Raw genomic sequence first — 24119 nt, 5'->3', positions numbered from 1 at the left:
AAATCTTGTGCAACTGTGTTCATTCTACTCTACTCTCTCTCCACATTCCCACTCTGCTGTTTATTCAACAACATAACTCAATTGTCTTTTTAAGCAATCTATTAAGTTCTGGAATGTTTTCTTCTGGAGACACATTTCATAGTCAAAGCCACTAGGGTTCCGTTGCAGTTCAGTTGCGCTCTTCCTTACTAGAAACATTAACAAATACTGCCAGGTTTAATTTATAGATGCAGAAGGAACCCCTAAATCACTGCAGCATTCTCCACCCAGCCTTGTTCATCAGACTCAAAAATAATTTAGCAACTCCTTAATTAATTCCTAATTGACATCCTTGGGTCATTACGCCAACACTTTCATTTGGCTGTATACCAACAGACAGCGGCCTAGGGGATATTTGGCTTATAAGATTTCTCCCAGGATGTCCAATAAAACTTTTCCTTTCAAAAGTAAATTTTATTGCTATTGTTGCTGCCAGTTATTAAACTGAATAACATCCAAATCCTAAACAAATTTACTTTTAAAAATCTCCACTCGCTGAAAAAGGAGAATTAGAAGGGGGGGGGGGTGTTCATAACTGGACCTCCCACTGTTTCATTTTTAAATGCGTGATTAGATTATGTTTAACATAACAGTAACACAAAATCATCTCACTGCAGCTGCTATTTGTGCCACTGGGCTGAAACATATAGGTGTGCTCTTCCAAAGCAACTTACAAGCAACCCCACATAGATGCATTAAAACCGGGGGGGGGGGGGTGTTACATTTAAAATATCTCACCCACTTCTAATAGGCCAGATAGTTATTGCCTGGTGATTAATGTGGCTCTCTGCAGCAGTGCAAACTACAGTTGCAGTTCATGGGAGAGTTATTTTGCTGTTTAATCACGCAACTAATTTTTTTATTTTTTTTTACATGTTCCCAACAACATCTGACTATCTCATACAGCGTAGAGCAAGAAAGCTAAATGGGGCACTCCTTGTAGGGCTGCAGACAGGCTCAGCTCTCTGATGAGTGCAGACAGAGCCAGTTCAAAGTGGAGGGGACCCTCAGCAAAGCTTTCTCTGGCGAGACCCTCCTTCATCAGCTGGCAACTCCAACAGGCTTACCTGGAGATGGAAACAGCAGGTGCCAATAGCAGCCCTCCAATGTAGCCACCATTATAATTTCTCACAGTGACTCCAATGAAGAATCATTCTACGGCATTCTGGTAAATTTTAAGAAGGGATCCCAGACTTAGTTGCCCACTGAAAAAATGTTGCTTTAAGGGTGGACCCTGAGCAGATATTAGCAGTGGACCCTGCTGGAATACTGGGACCCAGCAGTTGCCTGATGATACACATTCTATGGCCTCCAGGAACAGAGCAAGCAGCATTGAAGAAAACAGCAACAGAGTCCACAACCACTCAGTTTCCCTTATTGGTGGCAATGAAGATTAGGCCCAGTCTGGCCTCTTGTTCATCCACCTGCTCTTGCAGGAAATAAAGCAGCCACAGCTGAGGAGAATGATCAGCTGCCCCTGATAGCCATTGGCTCTCTCAAAAGGAATGCTGGCCACAGTGAGGAGCAGTTGGTCCCACTGAAAGCCCATCAAAACAAGAGCTGAACCTCAACAGGAACAGAATAATATGGTCCAAAGCAAGGTGAAAGGAACAGTTAATTGCAATGCAATTTTAGTGCTTCATAATGTCCTCAGAGCCACCAAGCAGGCCAGTTTAGGGCATCCCTTATTTGATGAATCTCTCAGTGATCTGTTAATAAGGAATTGCTGGAATTCGTTGGGCTGGACAACACAAACCTTTTTTTAAAAAAAACCAGCACTTCTGTCCTACCATGTGCCTAAAGGAGTGGGAGAAACCTATTATATGAACACCTGGCAGAAGAATAACCCAGAGACCTTAATTATTTCACTGGCATTTTACACTGCCAGCTCATTATACTGTGTTATTAAATGAACACAGTGGCACAACACTAAACTTTAAAGCAAGAAACCCCCAGATTCATTTAATGTTTATTTATTTATTTATTGTCATTAAAAATGCCACAAAGAGTGCTAATTTTTTTATATGCAAGTTCCACAGGCAAAGCTGGCTGCAATTCCAGTGCTTGTGAGAATGCCCTGCAATTCTGTGTTCATGTACTTGGTAGTTACGGTAGTTGCACTGGGTTCAGTTGTGCTGCCCAAGACTAGAAAACATACATTTAATCAATTAGACTGCATGCACAGCTTTATATTATCCCCCCCTCCCTGTTATCTGATAGCATAATGGTAGAGCTGGATCAGAAGATAATTGGGTTTATTTAGCTGGATACACAATCTAATCTACTGCACTATAAAAAGAATGATTCCCCTTTACTTAAAGCTTAATTTAACCCTTGGGCAATTCAGTAGAGATTTTTAGAGTCCCCCTGGGATTTTTAGAATCCCAGAAGCTTCCCTTTTGAACATATCCCTTTCATCTTAAGAAGTTCTGGCCAGGTTGAGCTACAGTGGGAAATAATTATTTTCTGCTATGAGAAGAGCTGTGGTGAGCCTCAGCTAGCAAACCCTCCTTCCCCTCTTCCCCTTTCTCATGCCTTTTTGGAGATCAAAAGCTTTTGCTTTAATTTTGAACTAACCACTATTTTGGAAAACAAAGCAGTGAGCAGGGCAGATTTGTTCTTTTTACTTTTTGTTAAGTGCACTAAGAGGCAATATCTACCGTGATCAGGCCTCACATAGATCTGTTTCAGGAGTGAGGAATTCATGGCTCTCCAAGTAACTCCAGTTCCCATCAGCCCCATCTAGCATGGTCAATAGTCAAGGATGATGGGAGGTCTAGTCCAATACCTGAGGCCCCATATACCAGAACCCTAGTCTTTTATTCTTTTTTTATCCCTACCTTTCCTGGCACATAGAACAAACTAGGTTGGATCTGAACTGCAGCTAACTTTATTTTACTTTAATCCACATTAGGAGAACCCAGAGCTTTTTGCTTTCAGACTTTTTGCTTTCAAACTTGAGGGCATAGTAATTGAGTTCTGGCCATGTACAAATGATATCCACCCTTACACAATTGTTTGAATGGTCCCTTCCTTTCATCACTGAGGTATGAGCTCTTCATTTACATAGGCACAGTTCAGAAATCAATGTTTTGCATTATACAAGACACATTTAAATAGGAAGGACTAGAAGAAACAAGGTTAAACTAATGCTAGGATTCTATGCACAAGCACTTGATGGGTTTCCACCCTATAAAAACAGTAACCTGCCGTACGACGCTGTCACGACAATTCCTTTCGTGCATTTGAAACATGTAATCTTCTAATTTATGTGGTGTAATAAACAGGCACTCCCTAAGGCGGATCATGTCTTTTATATTAGGCTCAATTTAAAGCATTTCAGTATTGACAGAATGTGGGAAGCACCAAAGGATTACAAGTAAATATTTAGCACTTCTACACAACGGCATTTCCCCCCATGCCACATACAGAGAACTTTACAAAGAATAGACTGTTAATTTTCCACAGTAGTCCTGCAAAGTAAAGGTAAAGGTAAAGGGACCCCTGACCATTAGGTCCAGTCATGGCCGACTCATCTCGCTTTATTGGCCGAGGGAGCCGGCATACATCTTACGGGTCATGTGGCCAGCATGACTAAGCCGCTTCTGGCGAACCAGAGCAGCGCATGGAAACGGCGTTTACCTTCCCGCCAGAGCGCTACCTATTTCTCTACTTGCACTTTGACGTGCTTTCGAACTGCTAGGTTGGCAGGAGCAGGGACCGAGCAATGGGAGCTCACCCCATCGCGGGGATTCGAACTGCCGACCTTCTGATCAACAAGTCCTAGGCTCTGTGGTTTAACCCACAGCGCCACCCGTGTCCCAAGTCCTGCAAGGTAGGTGACCATAAATGCAGGCTATTCATTTAAAAGTTGTTGGGCGGGGTTAGGACAAGACCAGCCTATCATTGAAGACAAATCCTCGTCTCCCACCAAATCAATGCCCTATTTGCAGGAAATCTCAAAAGTAACCTGTGCCAAGAGGAGCTTCACAACCACAGGAGGCAGAGCTGGCGGGAAAAGATATGTTGCTGCCCCAGCAGATGGCATGCCCCACCCCCAAAGTTTTAAATTAATTCCCTCTCGAAATATCCCTATTACTGGAGGTGGAGGGAGTCCCAAAGTCTCCACCCAGTCAAAATGCAAGCCAAATGTTTTTGCTGTTGTTTGAGCTGAAAGTTTCAGTGAGGTGTAAAGCAAGAGAGATAGCTATTTAAGTTTAATACATAAGGAATTTTTCTTTTTGACATTTATATCTTTACTGTGCACTTCAAAAGTTAGGGTGCTTCCAGATTGTCACTAGTTTCAGGTGGGCATCAATCACATACGGGCAAATTCAGGTTGCACAAATAAAGTTGATTGGGTGGTTTTGTACAATGCGCTTTGCCAAAAGATCACCCTATTTGCAATAAGGAAAGTGATGGGGAAACACAACATCAAGGGGGCCTACCTGGAGTCGAGTTTAACTTTTCGGCATAGAGTTAAAACCTTGTTATTTTCCTAGACCTTGTCAAGTCTGCGCTATGCTTTTCTTTGTGTTCTGTGAAGCCTAGTTGTGCTTTACGTTGTTTTTATGGTGTGTGCCTGCGTCTAAAAACCACCCTGGGGTATTCAATCACAAAAATAAATAAAGGTGGAAGCAGGTGGTCCTGTAGAGACATGGAATGCAAGCTGCATTCTTACTCTGGTTCTGCCTCTGCTGAAGTAGATCCCTCTGCTGCATCTCTGTGACAGGTGTGTGATTGGAGCATTCAATCACTCATGGTGCTGAGATGAAGAACAATTATCTGCTATCAGAAGAGGCTCCATGTATTATCGCTGTACAACTCCTTCCAGACAAAAAGGATGCTAAGAGAGTTGCACAGAACTAATGGGTAGGGTTGTGTTTGCCGTTCTCCCTCTTACGGCCTCAAAGTAATGTTACCTTTTCCCGGACATGTTTATGTGACCCTGGGTGTAATATAGTTAGAACCCATTAAAGAAATAAAACAGAGGCAAACTGTGTGGTTGTGCATGCCCAGCAAACACCACCTGAGGAAATTTTGCTGAGGATTTGACAGGGGTAGCTGGTGTCTCTACATTAACCAGTCCACTGGGAAGAGATTAGACACAACTAATATTTCTATTGGAGATTATTGCTCAATGCAACATTCAAATAAGAATAGATGCTTCCTGGCATGCTTGGGTGTGAATGTTATTTTGGGAGCTGGTGTGCCAGCGAACTATTCATTCAATGAGATGGCCAAAGCAACACACAACAGATAAAATTTAACAAATGTTACAAAACAAGAATTAAATGGGAGACAGAAATTCAAATATTATGACCCCAATTAAAAAATATTAGTGGAAAAGCTGGTTAGAAAAAAGTTTTAGCAACATAACAATGTTGACCAAAAAAAGAAGAAGATGGTTTTTCAAGGTCTGACCTTTAGACATTAGGCATTAAAAGCATATGGAATACTAATGTGTCTCCAATTACCAAGCAATTGGGTTTCTTCTGCAAGGTAAGTAAGTCCACCATTTGAAAACTGGCCTATGGAAGTGATCCATAGAAAAACAGCTTGATCTCCAGTAATAGCATCATTATGAATAGGGTTAAGCAAGAAATTAGCATCTCAAGTGAAGAGAATGATATCCTGTATAGCAACTGCTAGAGGTTATTCAGACCATAAAATGGCTAAATATATAATCCACTCTCCCTTCTTAAAAAAAAAAAAAGAAATGTATTTTACTACTCACTTCCTAAAAAGTGCACTCAGCAAAATCTCATTCAAAAGAAATAGACAAGTTGTAAATGCGGCCCATCAGCCTGGCTTACCAGAACGCCTGTGATGCTGTTCTTCCAGGAATTCCAAGTCAAGCATGAGGTCATCCTCATCCAGGTCACAGGAGCCCAAGTTATTCAAAACATCCTGTAGTATGCCAACAAAATAACAGTTTAGGAAGGTGACTGAATGTGTGGATGGGATTTTCAGAAAATCTCAGTGATAAGCTTATCCTCATCTAATTTTATCTAATTGCCATCTTGCTTCCTGATCTCAATAAGAAGTGGTGAACAATAATAGCATATTATATACATTATTATTCTACACATTGTTACTTGCATGTTATACACATATGAACTCCAAGTTTCCTGAACTTAACCAGACAACAATGCATATAACTGCATAAAAATACTTAGGTATTAATACTTATACAATTAAGCTACAAAAATATAGTGCTACATGGGCTTCACTCTTTTATATGTATTATATGTACAATATATGCACATTTTTGCATATAATTTGTTGATTTTTTTAAAAAAGAAAACATGCATGAGCATAAAAGGTGCCTGGTGCAGGAATAGTTTGACGCAGGCAAAGTTTGATCAGGTCAGAACCATCAAATCTATTTAAATCTATTTAGAACAGATTCCATCTCTATCCCTAACTGATTATGAAGAAAGCAACAACTTTGCAGTGGTTTATTAAAATGATAAAACATTGTGTATATGCGATCTTTGTGTGCCATTGGTTTTCTGTCTTAAAACTTAAAAACTGAAAAATTATCTATATTTTAACATGATAAAAAATAATACGAATTAACAACAATAATTTCATACTTTCAAAAAGTTAAAATAACAATAAACTTAAAACAGATTAAAACACGAATACTTAAAAGTTTTTTTAAAAAAAATAGTGAACTGTTTAGAAATGTTTTTTCAATAAAAAGATACATCTATGGTGAATAAGGAGAATATGATGAAGCACCATTCTGAAACAGAGAGCGTTAATATGGTGTTTTCAGCATTGTCCTTCAATATCCATAAACTGCAGTCTGAACCAGGCAACTTATAAAAGCATTTAGATGCATTGATAGGGAGGCTAAAAATAATGATGTCAGAAAAATCTTACTAGATCAGGCAAAGGGTCTGTCTAATTTTGCATTCTTTCTTCAGTGGGAGCTAGCACAGCGATTTCAGGAAACATCTTGGATGAATTCACATTCAGGCGCTGAGAAGCATGACTCAGTAGCCTGATCACATTGCGCTTGGAAAGGGCCCTGCAGGCTATGGGTTCCAATCCAGAATTCTGTCACACTTCGTGGGACGTGGAGTAATGCTTCTTTTGCATTTATGCTTCTTTATACCTATATCCTACCCAATGCCATTTCTGCTACATGAGGGGCATGCAGCAAAGCACTCACCACAAATCTCTGCAGCCAGTCTAATATACTGGAGCACAGGCCTTCTAACCAAAAACTAATGCCCGTCTCAGGCAAGGGAACCCTGTCTGGGCAAAAGAGGACCATGCATTGTGAGCGGATTGAGGGATAGCTAATAACAAAGCCGTCAAAAAGCGTGCCAGCACATTACTCAACCTTCTCTGTGCAGTTTCAACTGGGGGGAGGCTTGCACCCCGTTATCAGCACCTCTGCAGCCACATTGACCACCCAAGACCATGTTTGGCAAAATTTCCATCAGGCTATTGAGGTCTGCCTTCTCGACCTTCTCAATGCTGCCCCCTTCATTCATCACAGTTAACAAAATAATTTGTTCTGAACTCCAAAAACTTTTACAACTGCTTTATTTTAAAAACAACAACAACAACAACAACAACAACACACACACACACACACACACACACACACACACACACACACTATTGCTGTCAAGCACATCCAGAGAGAATTACAAGACAATTTCTATTTTCCTCCTTTAAAAAAAAGCCCATATGGAAAAAGCCCATACAATGCCTTAATTCAAAGTATTCCCATTAAATTGCTTTGTTAGTTAAGGAGGAAGAAAAGGAAACAAAATTTCTCTGTGTTCCAAAGATAGGCTGACAGATGAATGCTGACATGTCCTTTCTTTTATTTTCTTTTTCTTTTTTCTTTTTTTCCCCCTTGGAAGACTTAATCACTGCTTGCAGACAAACGCTTCAGCAAAAGCTTTAATAAAACTCTCCATTGACTTTGGAATAGCCCCTTAGAAACTTTTAAAAACACAGCTTTCTTCCTCCCAGTGTCTTCCTTTGGCACATAAAACTGCATTTAACCCCTGTGGTGCAGGAGAATGAAACCAAAGTCTGCTTTGCCCCTTCTTGCCCCTTCTTCTCAACAACGTATCTTGGGACAGTTCCCTTTCATTAAAGTGTGATCTTCAAACAAAAACAATTGTCAAACAAAGAATGTGTATACAAAGAATGAATGAGTGTCTGTGTGTTGCAGTTCATTGTTGCAGAAAGGAAGGCTTCCATTCATTTCTGCCTCAAAGTGCTACACCTACAGAGTGCAAGGGAGTTGGAAAAAATGCTTGGTAATTGTCCAATTCTGATGTGAAATCCCCCCCAAAAAAAATCTGGGTTCAGATTACAAGGGTTCTACAATGATTAGACACATTTTTAACTCTCCGGGTTCCTGTTCAATGTTCCAGCTAGTCAGCCATGCCCTTCTTGAATCATAGAATCATGGAGTTGGAAGGGACCCTGACCATCATCTAGTCCAACCCCCTGCAATGCAGGAATATGCAGCTGTCCCATACAGGGATCGAACCTGCAACCTTGGCGTTATCAGCGCCACACTCTAACCAACTGAGCTATCCAGCTTTAAGAAAATACACCACTGGTTCAGGAAGGGCTGTGGTTCAGTGGTAGAGCACGTGCTCTGCATTCAAAAGGTCCCTGATTTAGTCCCTCAGATCACCATGTAGGGCTGGGAGAGATATGAAGTTCAGGTGTAGACAATACTGAGTTAGATGGACCAGTGGCCTGACTCGTATAAGGCAGCTTCCCATAGTCCCCTTAGTGCCCCATCAGCTTCTGGCTTGCAGATGTGGCTGCAGGTCCAAAAAGGTTAGCTAACCCATGTTAGAATAGAACATGTTATCAAAAACAAGACCAAAATTCTTGCCCAAGCTAAGTGGAAGGAGGTGGAATCAGAGGCTGAAAGCGATCTGAATGGGAGTACCTTTCAGCACATCACTGCTTTCAATGGGATACACATCCTAACAAAGATTCCAGTATGAATCCCCTTCCACAAGTAGCACAACCAGGGCTAAACAATGGTATGAGCAAGGCTTAATACAACATAAGCAAGCAAAGCTGCCAAGGAGTGTGGTGGAGTCTCCTTCTTTGGAGGTCTTTAAGCAGAGGCTTGACAACCATATGTCAGGAGTGCTCTGATGGTGTTTCCTGCTTGGCAGGGGGTTGGACTCGATGGCCCTTGTGGTCTCTTCCAACTCTATGATTCTATGAAAGCACTTTTTGAAGCCAGGACTATCGTTTTCCAGGACAGTGGCTGTGCATGCGCTTTGCTCTTCTCTTTACTGTGCATGTGCCCATATATCAAAGTACAACAGCTAAATGAAAAGGAAACAAGCAATATTTTGCATGCCATACGCACACATACAATTTCATGTACATGGGGCCCTTTGGTCACTATAGAGTCACTATAGGATCACTTACCGTAAATTTCGCTCCATAACACGCAGATTTTTCCTCCTAGAAAGTAAGGGGAAATGTCTGTGCGTGTTATGGAGCGAATGCCTACAGATGGCGGGGGAATCTGCTGCAGTCGTGAGCAGTCCGTGGCTCGCTTTGAAACAGCAAAGCGGGTGTAAGCGGCTCCTGTCAGCTAGCGGAGCCGGGGAGGAGGGAGAAAAGCAGAGCGGGAGTTGGCTGCTTTAAAACAACCCCATGCTCTCTGTCCCTGCCTGCAGTTTTTTGCTGGCCGATTTTGGATTAGGCACTGTAGGGGCTGTGTGTGTGTGTGTGTGTGTGTGTGTGTGTGCGCGCGCGTGTGCTTGAGCTATCCTTCTCCTCCTCCTGCTTCCCCTTCACTCTCCCTGCGCCCCTGCGACGTTAGAATCCACACTCTGTGTGTCTGTGTGTGCGTGAGGGCTGCTTCTCCTCTTGCTTCCCCTTCACTCTCCCCACGTTAGAATCCACGCTCTGTGTGTCTGTGTGTGCGTGAGGGCTGCTTCTCCTCTTGCTTCCCCTTCACTCTCCCCACGTTAGAATCCACACTCTGTGTGTCTGTGTGTGCGTGAGGGCTGCTTCTCCTCTTGCTTCCCCTTCACTCTCCCGACGTTAGAATCCACACTCTGTGTGTCTGTGTGTGCGTGAGGGCTGCTTCTCCTCTTGCTTCCCCTTCACTCTCCCGACGTTAGAATCCACACTCTGTGTGTCTGTGTGTGCGTGAGGGCTGCTTCTCCTCTTGCTTCCCCTTCACTCTCCCCACGTTAGAATCCACACTCTGTGTGTCTGTGTGTGCGTGAGGGCTGCTTCTCCTCTTGCTTCCCCTTCACTCTCCCCACGTTAGAATCCACACTCTGTGTGTCTCTCTGTGTGTGATTTGCTTCCCATTCACTCTTCCTGCGATTTTAGAATCCACACTGTGTGTCTCTCTGTGTGTGAGGGCTCCTTTTCCTCTTGCTTCCCATTCACTCCCCCAGCGCCCCTTCGACTTCCAGCGCCCTGCAACTTTAGGGCCAGTTCTCTCTCTCTCTCTCTCTCTCTCTCTCTCTCTCTCTCTGTGTGTGTGTGTGTGTGTTGACCTCACTGTGCTTGTTGGGGGAGAGTGTTGGTCGCACTTTTTCTTGATTTGTCTCAGAGTGGTTACTATCGTGGTTTCCTTGCTGGGGAGGAGGGAGAGATGCAGAGCCTGCTTGTTCTAAAGGAGCAAAGCCGGAGAGGAGCCTCTCCTGCATTATTAGCAGCACCCTTCTCCACACCCCCCCACGTGTGCTCCTTGTCCCTTGAGTGCTTTTCCTTCCCTCCCCACTTAAAACGTGGTTACAAAGCACGGATCCACATGGATCCTCAGGATTTTTGCACTGGGTCACCCCAAATTCACCATCAGATCACATAGCATGTCCATGGCTACAGCCTGCACAAAAAACACACACGCACCCACTGTTTCATGGGGCCGCAATGGGGCAAAAACGTGGTTACAAAGCATGGACCCACATGGATCCTCAGGATTTTTGCATTGGGCTACCCCAAACTCACCGTCAGATCACATGTCTGTGGCCACAGCATGAACCACAAAAATCATACATCCACTGTTTTGTTTAGAATATTTTTTTCTTGTTTTCCTCCTCTAAAAACTACGTGCGTGTTATGGTCAGGTGCGTGTTATAGAGCGAAAAATACGGTATTTGGCTGTCAGGAGGCTCTATCAGCAGATGTGTCTTCAGGAAGAATAGTCTACTCAGAGTGAAAGAGAAGTCTTGGACCCAGCAGATGATCAGAGAGAGGAGGAGCTGGGAGTGATGAGTGATGAGGTCTTTCAATATCCTCTAAAACAGCAGATTCAACATTTTCAGGGCTGGGAACCACCTTTAACCCAAGTATGCATTTAGAACTCATTCCTTATCTGTTGACCATACATTTGTATTGTGGTAGTGCTGCTGTAGCAACCCATCTGATAGTTGGTCCCAGGACACACCAATGCTGTTAATTTTGCACTGAGCACCTAATGCCCAGCTCACTTGCTCCATATTGATAGTCCCTGCTTACTAGGTACTGGTCTTGGACACTGACAGTGCTGTGCAATAGCTAGATATGTTGGGAACTGAAGTTGCTGTTTCTATAAATGAACAGTACATGCCGCAGCATGGAGCCACATTTATTTAACTTACATGCTGTAGGTCTTCCAACAACATTGTTTACAGATTTTGATCCAGATCTTGTTCATTTGTTCAGTGATTGATATGGTCTCAAACTTATTCTGCCATTTTTGTCAGCTGCTTCTTGTTTACTATTGTCAGCAGACAAAATATTTCTTGTCCCTTCCTATGATTCAATGTTCCCTTATTCAAATGATGCAAATTACCATCCAATTACAGCAATATTGTTACAAAGTCTTGACTAATGCTTGTGACATTCTGTGCTCTGATTGCAAACATTATAATGAATCTACATCCCATTAATACTAGATGTTTATTAACAAGTTATTCAGCTTTTAACTGGATCCTTGTTTGGCAGTAAATTTTGGCTATATTCATATTCAAATTTGCTATCCTTATGGATAAATAATCTATATCATTATATCATAATTCTTGTCAAACTTGACCTTCCTTTTAAAACCACAGGCAAGGAGATTTCAGTTTATGTTCATCTTAATGCCACATTGAGGACTTTGGTAAAAGTCTGTGGAGAGATCAATATATTTATATGTTTGTTTAAAATGTCACCCTTCTGCCTGGCAATAGGCATCCAGAGAGGCTTACGATCAGAAAAATTAAAACAAAAACAAAAACACTGTAAAATCTTAAAAGGCAAGCCACAAGATCGGAACTATGACAGGTATTAGACCAATGTTTCTTCTATCAATATCAACAAGGAGAAAAAAATAGTGCATTGTGACGCGTTCCCCTTTAAGGCTTTCCCCAAACTGAATGTCTTTACAGGTACTTGCCTGTGAAAGGAGAAAATATGTCATTCAGATAAGACCTCCTGGAGAAAGAAGTTCCAGACACAGTAACACCAATGAGAAGCTGTACAAACCTCTACTCTCAAGATGTGGGGGTACCTGGAACAGGACTCCCGATGACAACATGGGCAATGGCAAGTTTGAATGGAAACAAGCAGCTTTTCAGAGATACCCTGATCCCAAACAGTTTAGGGCAGGGATAGGGGAATTCCTGGTCCTCTAAGTGTTGTGAGGGATGATGAGGGATGATGAGCTCTCAGTGACAAAACTAGCATTTTGAATTGGGCCTGGAACCTAGCAGGTTAAGAACAGTTTCAGGTTAAGAACGGACCTCCAGAACGAATTGCGTTCTTAACCCGAGGTACCACTGTATATGTCATGATCTCGCACAGTGGGAAATTCACAGAGCCTCTCATGCTCTCTCTAACTCTATCTAGCCTTTCACCAGAGAGCAGTGACACACAGTGCTATATGTTTCAAGAAGAAGAAGATGAAGAAGATTGCAGAATTTAAAGAGAAAACAGATATGCCTTCCCTTCAACTATTTTACCTACAGGCCAAGCCCATGAGAACCAACACATGACTTACAATATTATGGTATATGCCTAAAGATTTTCCACAGATAACAGAAATGTTTTGGACACATTTTTTAGAACACAATCATACAAATTAAAGACTGAAAGTGTTTCTAGCAACAACTAATTCAAAGATTTTAACTGAGAAGCATGGCACACAGTCATAAAAAAGAGCCCGCAAACACTAAAATGGAAAACCTTTAAGCCATTTAAAGCAATGTTAACGCTAAGAACCATAACTGAATAATTCATGGGCATAATGAAAGGCTTCCCCTTCTGGACTCTTCCACAGACTTCAAAGAGAAAATAAAATTACATGAAAACCAGGAAATAGGAAGAAGACTTACAAAATGCTGATTTCACTGCTGACATACCAAGAACCTCTGTGTATCTAATGTAAAGCTTTCTGGATGCCTTTCATATGCTGTGAGCAGATTAAATGTATTCGGCTCCTGAATGCAGCCATCAAATAATCATGTTTTCTAGTGAAATGTATGAGAGGTTGTCAGAAGAAAAATATAAATCCTGCAGTACTTGGTTACTCAACATTTCTGTTTCTGTGGACAAACAGTTTAAGAGTAGTACTCAAAGGCCCAGAAGAAAGAGAAATATGCTATGGTAGTATGGTATGGCTTATTTGTGTACCACAATGTCCCCCCAACTTTAATATTTATTAATAAAATAAAAGTGCCGTGCATGCAATAAATTGACCTCAACAATATAAAATAGCATCAGAATTTAGCCAAAAATACACATTATGTAACAGGATATGATTATCATGAGGTGGAACATACTGGAGACTGCAAAAGCTTCCATTCAAAAGCTTCCATGCAAAAGCGACCATTTTAGGCATGTCCATATGACGTGTGATCACTGAAACACAGGTACTTTTGGACCTGGAAGAGGGAAGAAGAGGGATAGAAGAGTGTAACAGAGACAAGATGTAACATGGCAGGGGGCGCTTATGTGCACTCTGCAGATGCGTGCGGGGGCCAGGAACGGAAACCCTGTGTGATATGGTAGTCGCCTGTACTTTGCTCCATTGCAGCAGCAAAGAAGTCATCAGAGCCACCTCAATGACATTTCTTCTTGCACACTGTGGTAGATATTAGACTGATCCAAGTCACCCTGCATGCCCCTCCTTTGTCTCTGTTTTCCTGGCTCAGGAAGAAACTGTGGAGGGGTGGGGGAAGAGATGTACAAATCATGCATTAGAAATGTTCCCATAGGAAATGATAAAAATTGCCAGCTTGTTATGTGAACACTTGCCTAATGAACAATTTCCTGGGAATGCATTATGTTTGGAAAGAGGGACCTGCCTGTATCATTTCTATTGAAAGGAGTGCTCCTATTCAGGGTTCCAGCCAGCCATTCCCAGCTATTAGCTGTGGCCATATAGAAGCATGCGACTTTGTTTCCTGCTTGTTGATTTTTAAAATAATGTGTTTGTTCGGTGAGCTGCAGAAAACTCTGAAGAGCTACAAAAAACTTTTCCAAACTGTGATTAATCTCAGAATATATTATTATTATTATTATTATTATTATTATTATTATTATTATTATATGCATTTTCTTGTTTTGTTTAACCCCACTATCCAAATTGTCATTGCAGCACTGCTTTGATAGAAATTTAATTGGCAAAGTCCTAACTCTGTTCTTTAAATAACTACAAAGAGACAGTGTTGCTTTCTTCCTAACACAGATAAGGGAAACCATTCAAAGTGGAAAACCCATTTATTCAGCAGTAGCAATGACAAACCTAGACAGCATCTTAAAAAGCAGAGACATCACCTTGCCGACAAAGGTCCGTATAGTTAAAGCTATGGTTTTCCCAGTAGAGATGTATGGAAGTGAGAGATGGACCATAAAGAAGGCTCATCACCGAAGAATTGATGCTTTTGAATTATGATGCTGGAGGAGACTCTTGAGAGTCCCATGGACTGCAAGAAGATCAAACCTATCCATTCTGAAGGAAATCAGCCCTGAGTGCTCACTGGAAGGACAGATCCTGAAGCTGAGGCTCCAGTACTTTGGCCACCTCATGAGAAGACAAGACTCCCTGGAAAAGACCCTGATGTTGGGAAAGATTGAGGGCATAAGGAGAAGGGGAGGCAGAGGACGAGATGGTTGGATAGTGTTCTCGAAGCTACTAGCATGAGTTTGACCAAACTGCGGGAGGCAGTGGAAGACAGGAGTACCTGGCGTGCTCTGGTCCATGGGGTCACGAAGAGTCGGACATGACTAAACAACTAAACAACAACAAGCTGCTGCTGCTACCTATTGGGACTGGGGCGGGGGTGGCAGGCACGGAGCCCAAATAATAGATAGAGTCAATGACAGGCATACCTGGAGCCAAAGATCAATATAGCCAATTCATTCTAGTTTTGTCTCCATCTTCCTCCCTGCTGAGCACCCCCTGAACTGCTCGTAGCAACTGGCTGAGGGCAGGGTTGGTGGGGCAATGCCCCATTTACCCTAATGGACGAGCCTCCACTTCATGCATGTACATAGAGCTTCCATTAAATCTTCTTTCTGCACTGAGTTCAATAGAGCTACTCCCAAGTAAGTGGGTATAAAACCCTCATGAAATCAATGGGGCTGAAAACTACTATGCATTGCCTGGCTTGTTTTCCCTATGCTTACATTTGGAAGATGCTGACAGTAGATATACTGCACTGCCTCACAATAATTATATCAATTCAAACCCTTTTTATAAACACACGGAAGCCAAACTGCACACCTTGCACTAATCCAGTGCCCTAAAACAGATGGGACAGCATTAAATAAATGCTTCCAGCATCACACCTCAACAGCTGGCTATTTCTTAGCCCTATTTCACCGATTTGAAACATTAATTTAAAGAGGTATCTGTCTGCCTGGAGGCATGCGGAAGCTGCTATTTTACTGTAAATAGATTATGCTAGTCTAAAAGATTACAGATATCATCATAACCACCATCACTATAAAGAATTTAGAAATTCAAAGCTAAACAGAACAAGGAGTTTCCTGCAAAGCTGCCCATCGGAAATAATATTTTCATTTGAGGAAAATATTGGTTTTCTTTCTTATATTGAAAGAAAGAAAACCAGCAACTGTTGAACCAAAATATTGTTCAGGGGATAGATTAGGTCAAGTAACATTGTTTAAAAAAATTAATCTCCATTAGGTCTCAACTCCTGTCTGCCCTCTTCTAAATTCTCCATCCATTCATACTGTCAACCACCCATGACAGCTTTTTATTGTCTCTCAGTACATATCAGAAGTGACAAGCATGTCACAAACCTGCTTTTTGACTGTGACAAATGGGGAGCTTGGTGAACTGTCCATAGCAATCCATTTCATGAACTTGCCATTGTACCTCATCCACTTCATGTCAAGTGATTGTCATAAACGTTATCATTACCCAAGAGATCTGGCAGCAGCTTCTTTCTGTACTCTCGCATGCCTTTAATCATAATACTTATTGAAAATTAAATACGAAATATGCCCATCTAAGAATGTGACATGCAAATGAGGCAAGTACATGTATTATGCAGATATAGTCATCAGAGAGCCAGAATTGGTAGCAAGTCCCTGTTGAGCATATTTATTTTATTTCACAGCATATGTATGAAACACATACACTTTTCAGTGCTATTATACTTTTCATAACAAAATGTAATTAATAAACAACAACACATTCAGAAAGAAACCCAGTTTTGCAGCGACAGTGGTACCTCAGGTTAACTACTTAATTCGTTCTGGAGGTCCGTTCTTAACCTGAAACTGTTCATAACCTGAAGCACTACTTTAGCTAATGGGGCCTCCCGCTGCTGCCGCGCCGCCGGAGCACGATTTCTGTTCTCATCCTGAAGCAAAGTTCTTAACCCGAGGTAATATTTCTGGGTTAGCGGCGTATGTAACCTGAAGCGTATGTAACCCGAGGTACCACAAGGTCCTCTAAAATATATATTTGGGTCATTTTTTTGTTACAGCCTGCTTTGTACTACTGTTGTTGGCAGACAAGTTATTCTGACACCTGAGAGGAAGGAACACTTCTCTCCGTTCCTAACAACAACAACAACCACAACGACATTAAAGATCCAACATAGAATGAGCAGACTTCATTTGTTCAACAGAACTTCTTCCTCTTCCTCCTCCTCTACACCCTCAAAATATGACCTGGAGAGTTGGGGGATCCTCTGGGGCACGTGGGGATCTCAACTGTGTGTGTAGGGGGAAACCAGAATACCAATTATTCAAGCAGGTGAACATCATTAGACGTCTAGTATCTATTTATTATTTATTTTAATTATTAAATGTAAGTACCACACTTTACTCTGAGGATTGGGCAGTTTACACTATACAAACATAAAAGTTATAACATAATAACAAATGAAACAATAACATTCCCTCCTCAAACACACACACAGTTTAAAAGGCTATAGATTAATGAATTAGCCACAAGCTTGGTTATAAAGAAATGTTTTCGCCTGGCACCTAAAGATATGTAACGAAGGTACCAGGCAAGCCTCCCTGGGAAGAACATTCCACAAATAGGGAGCCACCACAGAAAAGGCCTGTTCCGATGTGGCCATTCTCTGGACCTCTTGTGGAGGAGGCACACGAATAAGCATCTCAGATGATGATAGCTGGGTTCGGGTCAGTTCATGTGGGTGAGAGGTGGTCCTTGAGGTGCTGTTTTATAGGTCAAAAGCAGCGTTTTTTATTGGGGCCAGAAACTAACCAGCAGCCAGTGCAGGTTCGATGTGATATGCTCAAACCACCTTGCCCTGGAGGACATCCTGGCCACCGAATTCTGCACTAGCTGAAGCTTCCAAACCAGAGGTAGGCAACCTAAGGCCCATGGGCCACAAGTGATTAATCAGGTTAAACTGGCCCACAAGCCACCCCTGAACCGAGCCGCCCACTCGGCGAGTCCCCATGTGCTGCGCATGGGGACTTGCTTTCGCAGTGCCGGAAGTCACATCTGCGCATGCTCAGATGCCTGAAATCGCGGCTGCGCAGACACAGACACTGGAAATCGCGGCTGCGTGCACGATCCGGCTCATGGAGGAATCTCTGCTGGAGTGAACCGGCCCAGGCATGGTAAACCTTGCCGACCCCTGTTCTAAACCGTCTTCAGGGGTAGCCCTATATATAACACGTTGCAGTAATCTAGCCTAGAGGTTACCAGGGCGTAGACAACAGAAGTTATGCTATCCCTTTCCCGATAGGGCTGCAGCTGAGCCATCAGCCGAAGCAGATGGGAGGCACTCCGGGCCACTGAGGCAGCCTGAGCCTCAAGCAACAGCAATGGACCCCAAAGGACTCCCATGCTGTGTATCCATCTGCTCATTTAGAGGGAGTGTAGCCCCACCAAGAGCAGCCTCCCAACCATGCAAGGGAACAAGGGAACTGCTCAAAAACAGTAATGAACAGTATGCATGCATGAACAAACCAAACAAAACAGGGGTAAGGGGTACAATAGTAAGGGTACAATCCTGTTGAACAGTAAGATTGCAATGAGACTTACTTAGGCAAATATATGTTGCACTGTAAATAGCTAGTGCTTTACTGCCTTGTCATGACACCCAAATATCTGTTGCTGAGGCAGTTACCTCAGCTTGGAGTGTTCCATGTAATTTTATGTATGTATTTTATATATGTATATCTAATTTTTTAAATAATGACAGGAAACTGACATGACAGGGAGAAAAATTCTATCCCAGGCATTTGTCTGTCATCCTGGTTTTTTTATATTTGTAAGTTGTTGTTTTTTGCTTGTTTGTTTTTGTTTCTCACACAGAGAATTCAAAAATATGACACACACACACACACTTGCAGTGGTACAGTCCATTTCCCCAATCCTATTACCATATATATACATAGACAAGGCTATTAACAAGAGTCCTTTCCACACTAGTTTTGTTATCTCATTCTTTACAAACATCACATTCACACACACAAAAGGCCATTTGAGAGAGGGGAGCATGGTAAAGGATGAAAGTCTGACATTTCAGGAAAAAAAGCCTTTATCAAGGAATGATTTAATACCATGTTTACTAGTGGAGCAGACATAGGCCCATGGTTGCTATGGAAACAGACAGAATCCCAATAATATTAAGTAATAGTGTATCTATTATAACATTGCATTAATAATTCTCTAGCGAAAGGGTCACTTGAAATTTCATTTACAAAGCTCCGTTTTTAACTAGCAAAGCAAACAATGTAAAGGACAGGAAATTATCGTTACAAATGAATGTCAGCCTTAAATCAGTTATTACTGTCTGTTTGCAAACATACATAACATTTTGTTCAACTATTAGAAATAATGGATTGTGTGGGTGCACACATACCTAGAGGCACATACCCCAAACTACTCAAAGGCTGTGTGTTTGCAAACATTCTGGATATTCTTTTCAGTATTTGAAAGCTGTATTGTGAATTTATGCTCTTACACGGATTATTAATTTCTGTGCCTTCTATCTATATGCTGCACGCCGCAGCATCCTATGGACATGCTTCCTCCCACTTATGAATAAAAGCAGCAGCGGGAAGGGTGTGGGATGAATCCAGTTTTTGCCCAGGGAGGATTTTGTTATTTCCCCTTCAAGCTAGTTTACCAAATGTGCAAAAGAGTCTACTCCAATGGACCACAGACCTGAAAACTAAGAGCTCAACCAGTCTTCAAGAAAGGCCTACACAGGTAAGTTACATACCCTTAAGGCGTTACTGGGACATCCCCTTTTTTCTCTCACAAGAGCAGAGACCATTCTCATGAGGTTTTGCACCGCAATTTCCCCCCCAGAAAAACAACTTTTTCCAGGCAGCAATCTTGCATAGAGCTCCAAAACGTGCTTTTTCCAAGGGAGATCACAGTAGGAAATTGCAGAAGATCACGGCGCCCCAAATCTGCTGGATCAGGCCAATGGTCCATGTAGTCCAGCGTCGGGATCTCACAGTGGCCAGCCACATGCCTGTGGGAAACTCGCAAACAGGATCTGAGCCCAAGAGCACTCCTCCAACCACAGAGGCAGGGCACAGTCATCATGACTAGTAGCCACTGATAGCCATGAATATGTCTGATCCCCTTTTAAAGCCATCCAATTTGGTGGCCATGACTGCATCCTGTGGCAGTGAGTTCCACAGTTTAACTATGTGATATGTGAGGAAGACTGATCTTATATGAGCTACATGCAAGAAAGGGCAAGCTATAACTCTTCCGTTACATTTCTTTCTAAAATATTTTGCATATTGGGATTTAAGTTACATGTTCTTTAAAAAAAAAACTAAAGTCAGTATACTTATCCACCAAGTTTGAGTCATGCAGCTTTGGTGTCAATGAAAACCAGTGAAGATAAAGCACCAAGCTTAGGCGCTTCCCGTTATTTTCATATAATTTGCAGGGGTGGTGGGGACTCTCCTCAGGCCACAGTCCCTCCTCAGCCACAAACCTTTTCCCTCACCAGCTCTGCTTCACAACCTCCATGAGTGATTTTGCGTGGCTAGAATGTGTCCTTGAAATCTCATGTCTCAAGGTTACCTGGCTAGAGGATACAGAGGTGTTTCTGTGTGGGTGTAGAGAGAAGCCTACTGTACCAAGATAAAATATACATTTGTTGCTCTGCGCACTTTTGAATCTGGCACCACACACTACAGGCCTGTGGCCCCCAAAAGGTTGCTTGGCTGGAAATGTGCCCCTCAAACTGAAAAAGGTTCCATGCCCACAAAATAGTGGTTTGACAACAACTTTTCCCTTTTTATATGCAGGTTTGTTTGGGGTTTTTTTTTGGGGGGGGGGAATCTAAGTCTGTGAAAATTTGGCTGAGACCACTTTCCACCAGGTTTGTACTGCCACTTTGCAACTTCACTTTAGTCTCCTTCAATTATTCTGGTCTCATCACTGGTTCAATGCCTTGCATTGCCAGCAGGTAGCAGTTGATGGGAAAGACATTTGCAGAGACCAGGAAGAGCTGCTGCCAGTCTGGCTAGAGAATACTGGGAATATAGGATGTCCCATTACAGTGGTACCTCTGGATGCAAACAGGATCCGTTCCGGAGCCCTCTTCGCACCCTGAAGCGAACGCAACCCGCGTCTGCGCATGTATAGGTCTTGATTTGCCGCTTCCGTGTGACGCCATTTTGAGTGTCTGTGCATGCGGCAAAACCCGGAAGTAACACGTTCCGTTACTTCCGGGTCACTGTGGTTCACAAGCCGAAAACGCTCAACCTGAAGCTACTTCAACCCGAGGTATGACTGTATAACAGTTCAGACCATTGATCCATCTGGCTCAGTACTGTCTATAGTAGCCCTTCTCATCCTTTGGTTCCCAGATGTTGTTGGAATACAACTCCTATCATCCCAAGCTAGCAGGACCAGGGGTCAGGGATGATGGGAGTTGTACTCCAACAACATCTGGGAACCCAAGGTTGACTCTTTTCTCTAGTTGGGATCTTTCTGTGTTTTGACACCAGCAATGGTTTTATTCCTCTGATTAAGGCAGAGCCACCTCCCCCTTTATATGGTGCTGGATGAAACTCTTGAGAGTCCCATGGACTGCAAGAAGAACAAACCTATTCATTCTTAAGGAAATCAGCCCTGAGTGCTCACTGGAAGGACAGATCGTGAAGCTGAGGCTCCAGTACTTTGGCCACCTCATGAGAAGATTCCCTGGAAAAGACCCTGATGTTGGGAAAGATGGAGGGCACAAGGAGAAGGGGACGACAGAGGACAAGATGGTTAGATAGTGTTCTCGAAGCTACCAGCATGAGTTTGACCAAACTGCGGGAGGCAGTGGAAGACAGGAGTGCCTGGCGTGCTCTGGTGCATGGGGTCATGAAGAGTCGGACACGATTAAACGACTAAACAACAAGAACAACACCTCCCCCTTTACCTTTATGTTCCAACCTATTCATCTTTGTTGTGGACTGCTGGGTTGTGAGAAGGGCAGAGCAGCTCCTGTGTCTGCCATTCTTCACACACACAAGCACACACCATTCTTCACATACAACATGACTACACTGGGCTGCAAAGTCACCACCGAAAAACCACCTGGGTAAAGTTTGTTCAACCACTAGTGATTTACAGACCACACTTTAGAAACCCCTGCACTAGACTACAGCCATTTTAATTCAGTTGCTCATAACTAAGCAGCACCTTTTATTGTGAGTGACACAATCTTTGCCACCTAGCAAAACTGCATAAAGCTGGGGGGAAAATGTGAGGGGAGGAACTCATAATCTTTTTCCATTACAAGAAGCCAGATGAAAATATACATCCAAGTGAATTGCAGTGTTTGCCAGGGGTTCTGTAGCTTGCCACTGAATAACATATCACATCTTGACTCCAAATGAGTCATCCTCTGCACAACCACAAGCATAAAAACTCCACGTCTGGTTGAAGATTAAATGTAGATGGGGAACATCGTCTTATTAACTGGAATGTTTACTGCCCTTTACTTGAAATGCTTGGGGTAAATGATAAGCTCAGTAGTTTTTTATACCTCTGAAAGTTATTTACTGTCCCATACTCTCAAAAATAATTCATAAGCATTTCTAGAAAAGAGCCACTAAACGCTCTACTTCATCTTCATAGCTGTTAAGAGTGACTTCCAAGATACAGAAAAACAAACAGAAACTCCTATGCAAACGACTTTAAAAAAAGGATATTCATTTGAATGTTGTCCATGTTGTTTATAAGTCAACATGCAGCCTGCTTATTTTCCAGCTTCAAATATTTAACAACTGATTGCATTTCTTTCTTTTTTTTCAGGAAGCACAGACCAGCCTTTATCAACTTGGATCAAGACAATTAATTGCAGAAAGATTTAATTTCAGCTTCCAAATAAACATAAATCACTCCATTTGACAGATTCACCCATCCCTAGCCCCAATCCTGTAAGTCCCTGGCTGACGAGCAAGGATAAAAATGCCTGAAATATATAAACAAATCCAAGCCAGACAAAATGATGCCCATGTTGCAAATGATGGGCACAATGGGGTTTTAATCATCATCATCATCATCATCAAGAGCAGTCAAACTGAATGGGATCAAGCTGGAGACTGAAAGTAGCCAGAGGATTTTTTTTTCCTTTGCAAATGATGAGCATAGCTGAAGCCAAGTACTTTTAAATAAGGCTGATCAAGATGTCTCATAAGAACTTTTGTCAAAAATGGAGGCACACCCAGCGGAAAGTATGCACCTCACTGTCACTACCATGTTTTATGTCCTGGTGGTGGCAAACAAATGTTCTCTGGGAGCCTCTGAAACTGTTGATTTAAAGCAGAGTCTCGTGCCCAGCGGAAGGATGAGGAGTACGTGCTGCATACTCTATATTGCTTTATTTATAGTTCAAAGCAGGTATATTACAGAAAGACATCTTGCCTCTGCCGGAGCAGAGAAAATGCATCCTCTCTCCTCAACAGCTCGGAGAGAATCACACAGAGAAAAACAGGAAACCAGTGTACGTCACATCCAGCCTCCCTTTCCCGTGAGAAACTCCAACAGTACAGACTGTGGAATGTAAACACCTGTCTCGTGACAAGCCCTTTCGCTGCACAGTGAAGGAAAGCAGAAACCAACATCCTCCCCCTTTCTGTGAACATCACTGGGCAGCGTGTTCGTACAATATCAGTACAAACCCAACTTCTGCACATAGGTACAGTGTTGATCCCTTGATACAATCTTGGACAATACATCAGCAGGAATTTCATTACCTGGCATATAGGACACCGTTACGAGTCCCTTCTGAATACATTCCCTAGCATGCTGCAATTTTAATTGCAAGTGCTTCGTGCTTTGCTTACAACCTTCAGATTTCAGCAAAGCCAAACATGCTTTGTTGTCCTGGTAAACCTGGATTGGACATTTGACAGGAATTTTCATATCTTTGCACAATTGTACTAACCATTCACAATCCTGAAGTGAATAAGACAGTGCATTCAGTTCAGCTTCACAAGTACTTAAGCTAACTGTTGTTTGCTTCTTGCATGACCAATCAAACAGACCCTGATTGTACATGTAGCAAACTCCAGATGTACTTTTCCTGTCTGTAGTGTCACTTCCAAAACTTGCATCTGCAAATATCTCAAGACCACCAGACTTCTGATTG

General features: G+C 42.4%; 1 protein-coding gene across 8 annotated transcripts in view; it reads right to left on the bottom strand.

Moving 5' to 3' along the window:
• The window catches only part of CCSER1 (coiled-coil serine rich protein 1), a 704602-nt gene that overhangs the window by 516543 nt on the left and 163940 nt on the right, over window positions 1-24119 (bottom strand). For all 8 annotated transcript variants that reach the window (XR_014515539.1, XM_083458653.1, XM_083458656.1 and 5 more), the window contains one exon: window positions 5856-5949. Coding sequence is in view for 7 of the 8 variants with exons in the window: in XM_083458653.1 (XP_083314779.1) it covers window positions 5856-5949 (94 nt within the window). In the remaining variant the exon portion in view is untranslated. The remainder of the gene's footprint in view (window positions 1-5855; window positions 5950-24119) is intronic.

This window comes from Podarcis liolepis (genome assembly GCF_965112155.1).
Source record: "Podarcis liolepis genome assembly, chromosome: 9".
In the NCBI taxonomy this organism is placed as follows: Eukaryota; Metazoa; Chordata; class Lepidosauria; order Squamata; family Lacertidae; genus Podarcis; species Podarcis liolepis.
Note: the sequence above shows the minus strand (reverse complement) of the source record. Positions and strands in the feature narration are given on the sequence as shown.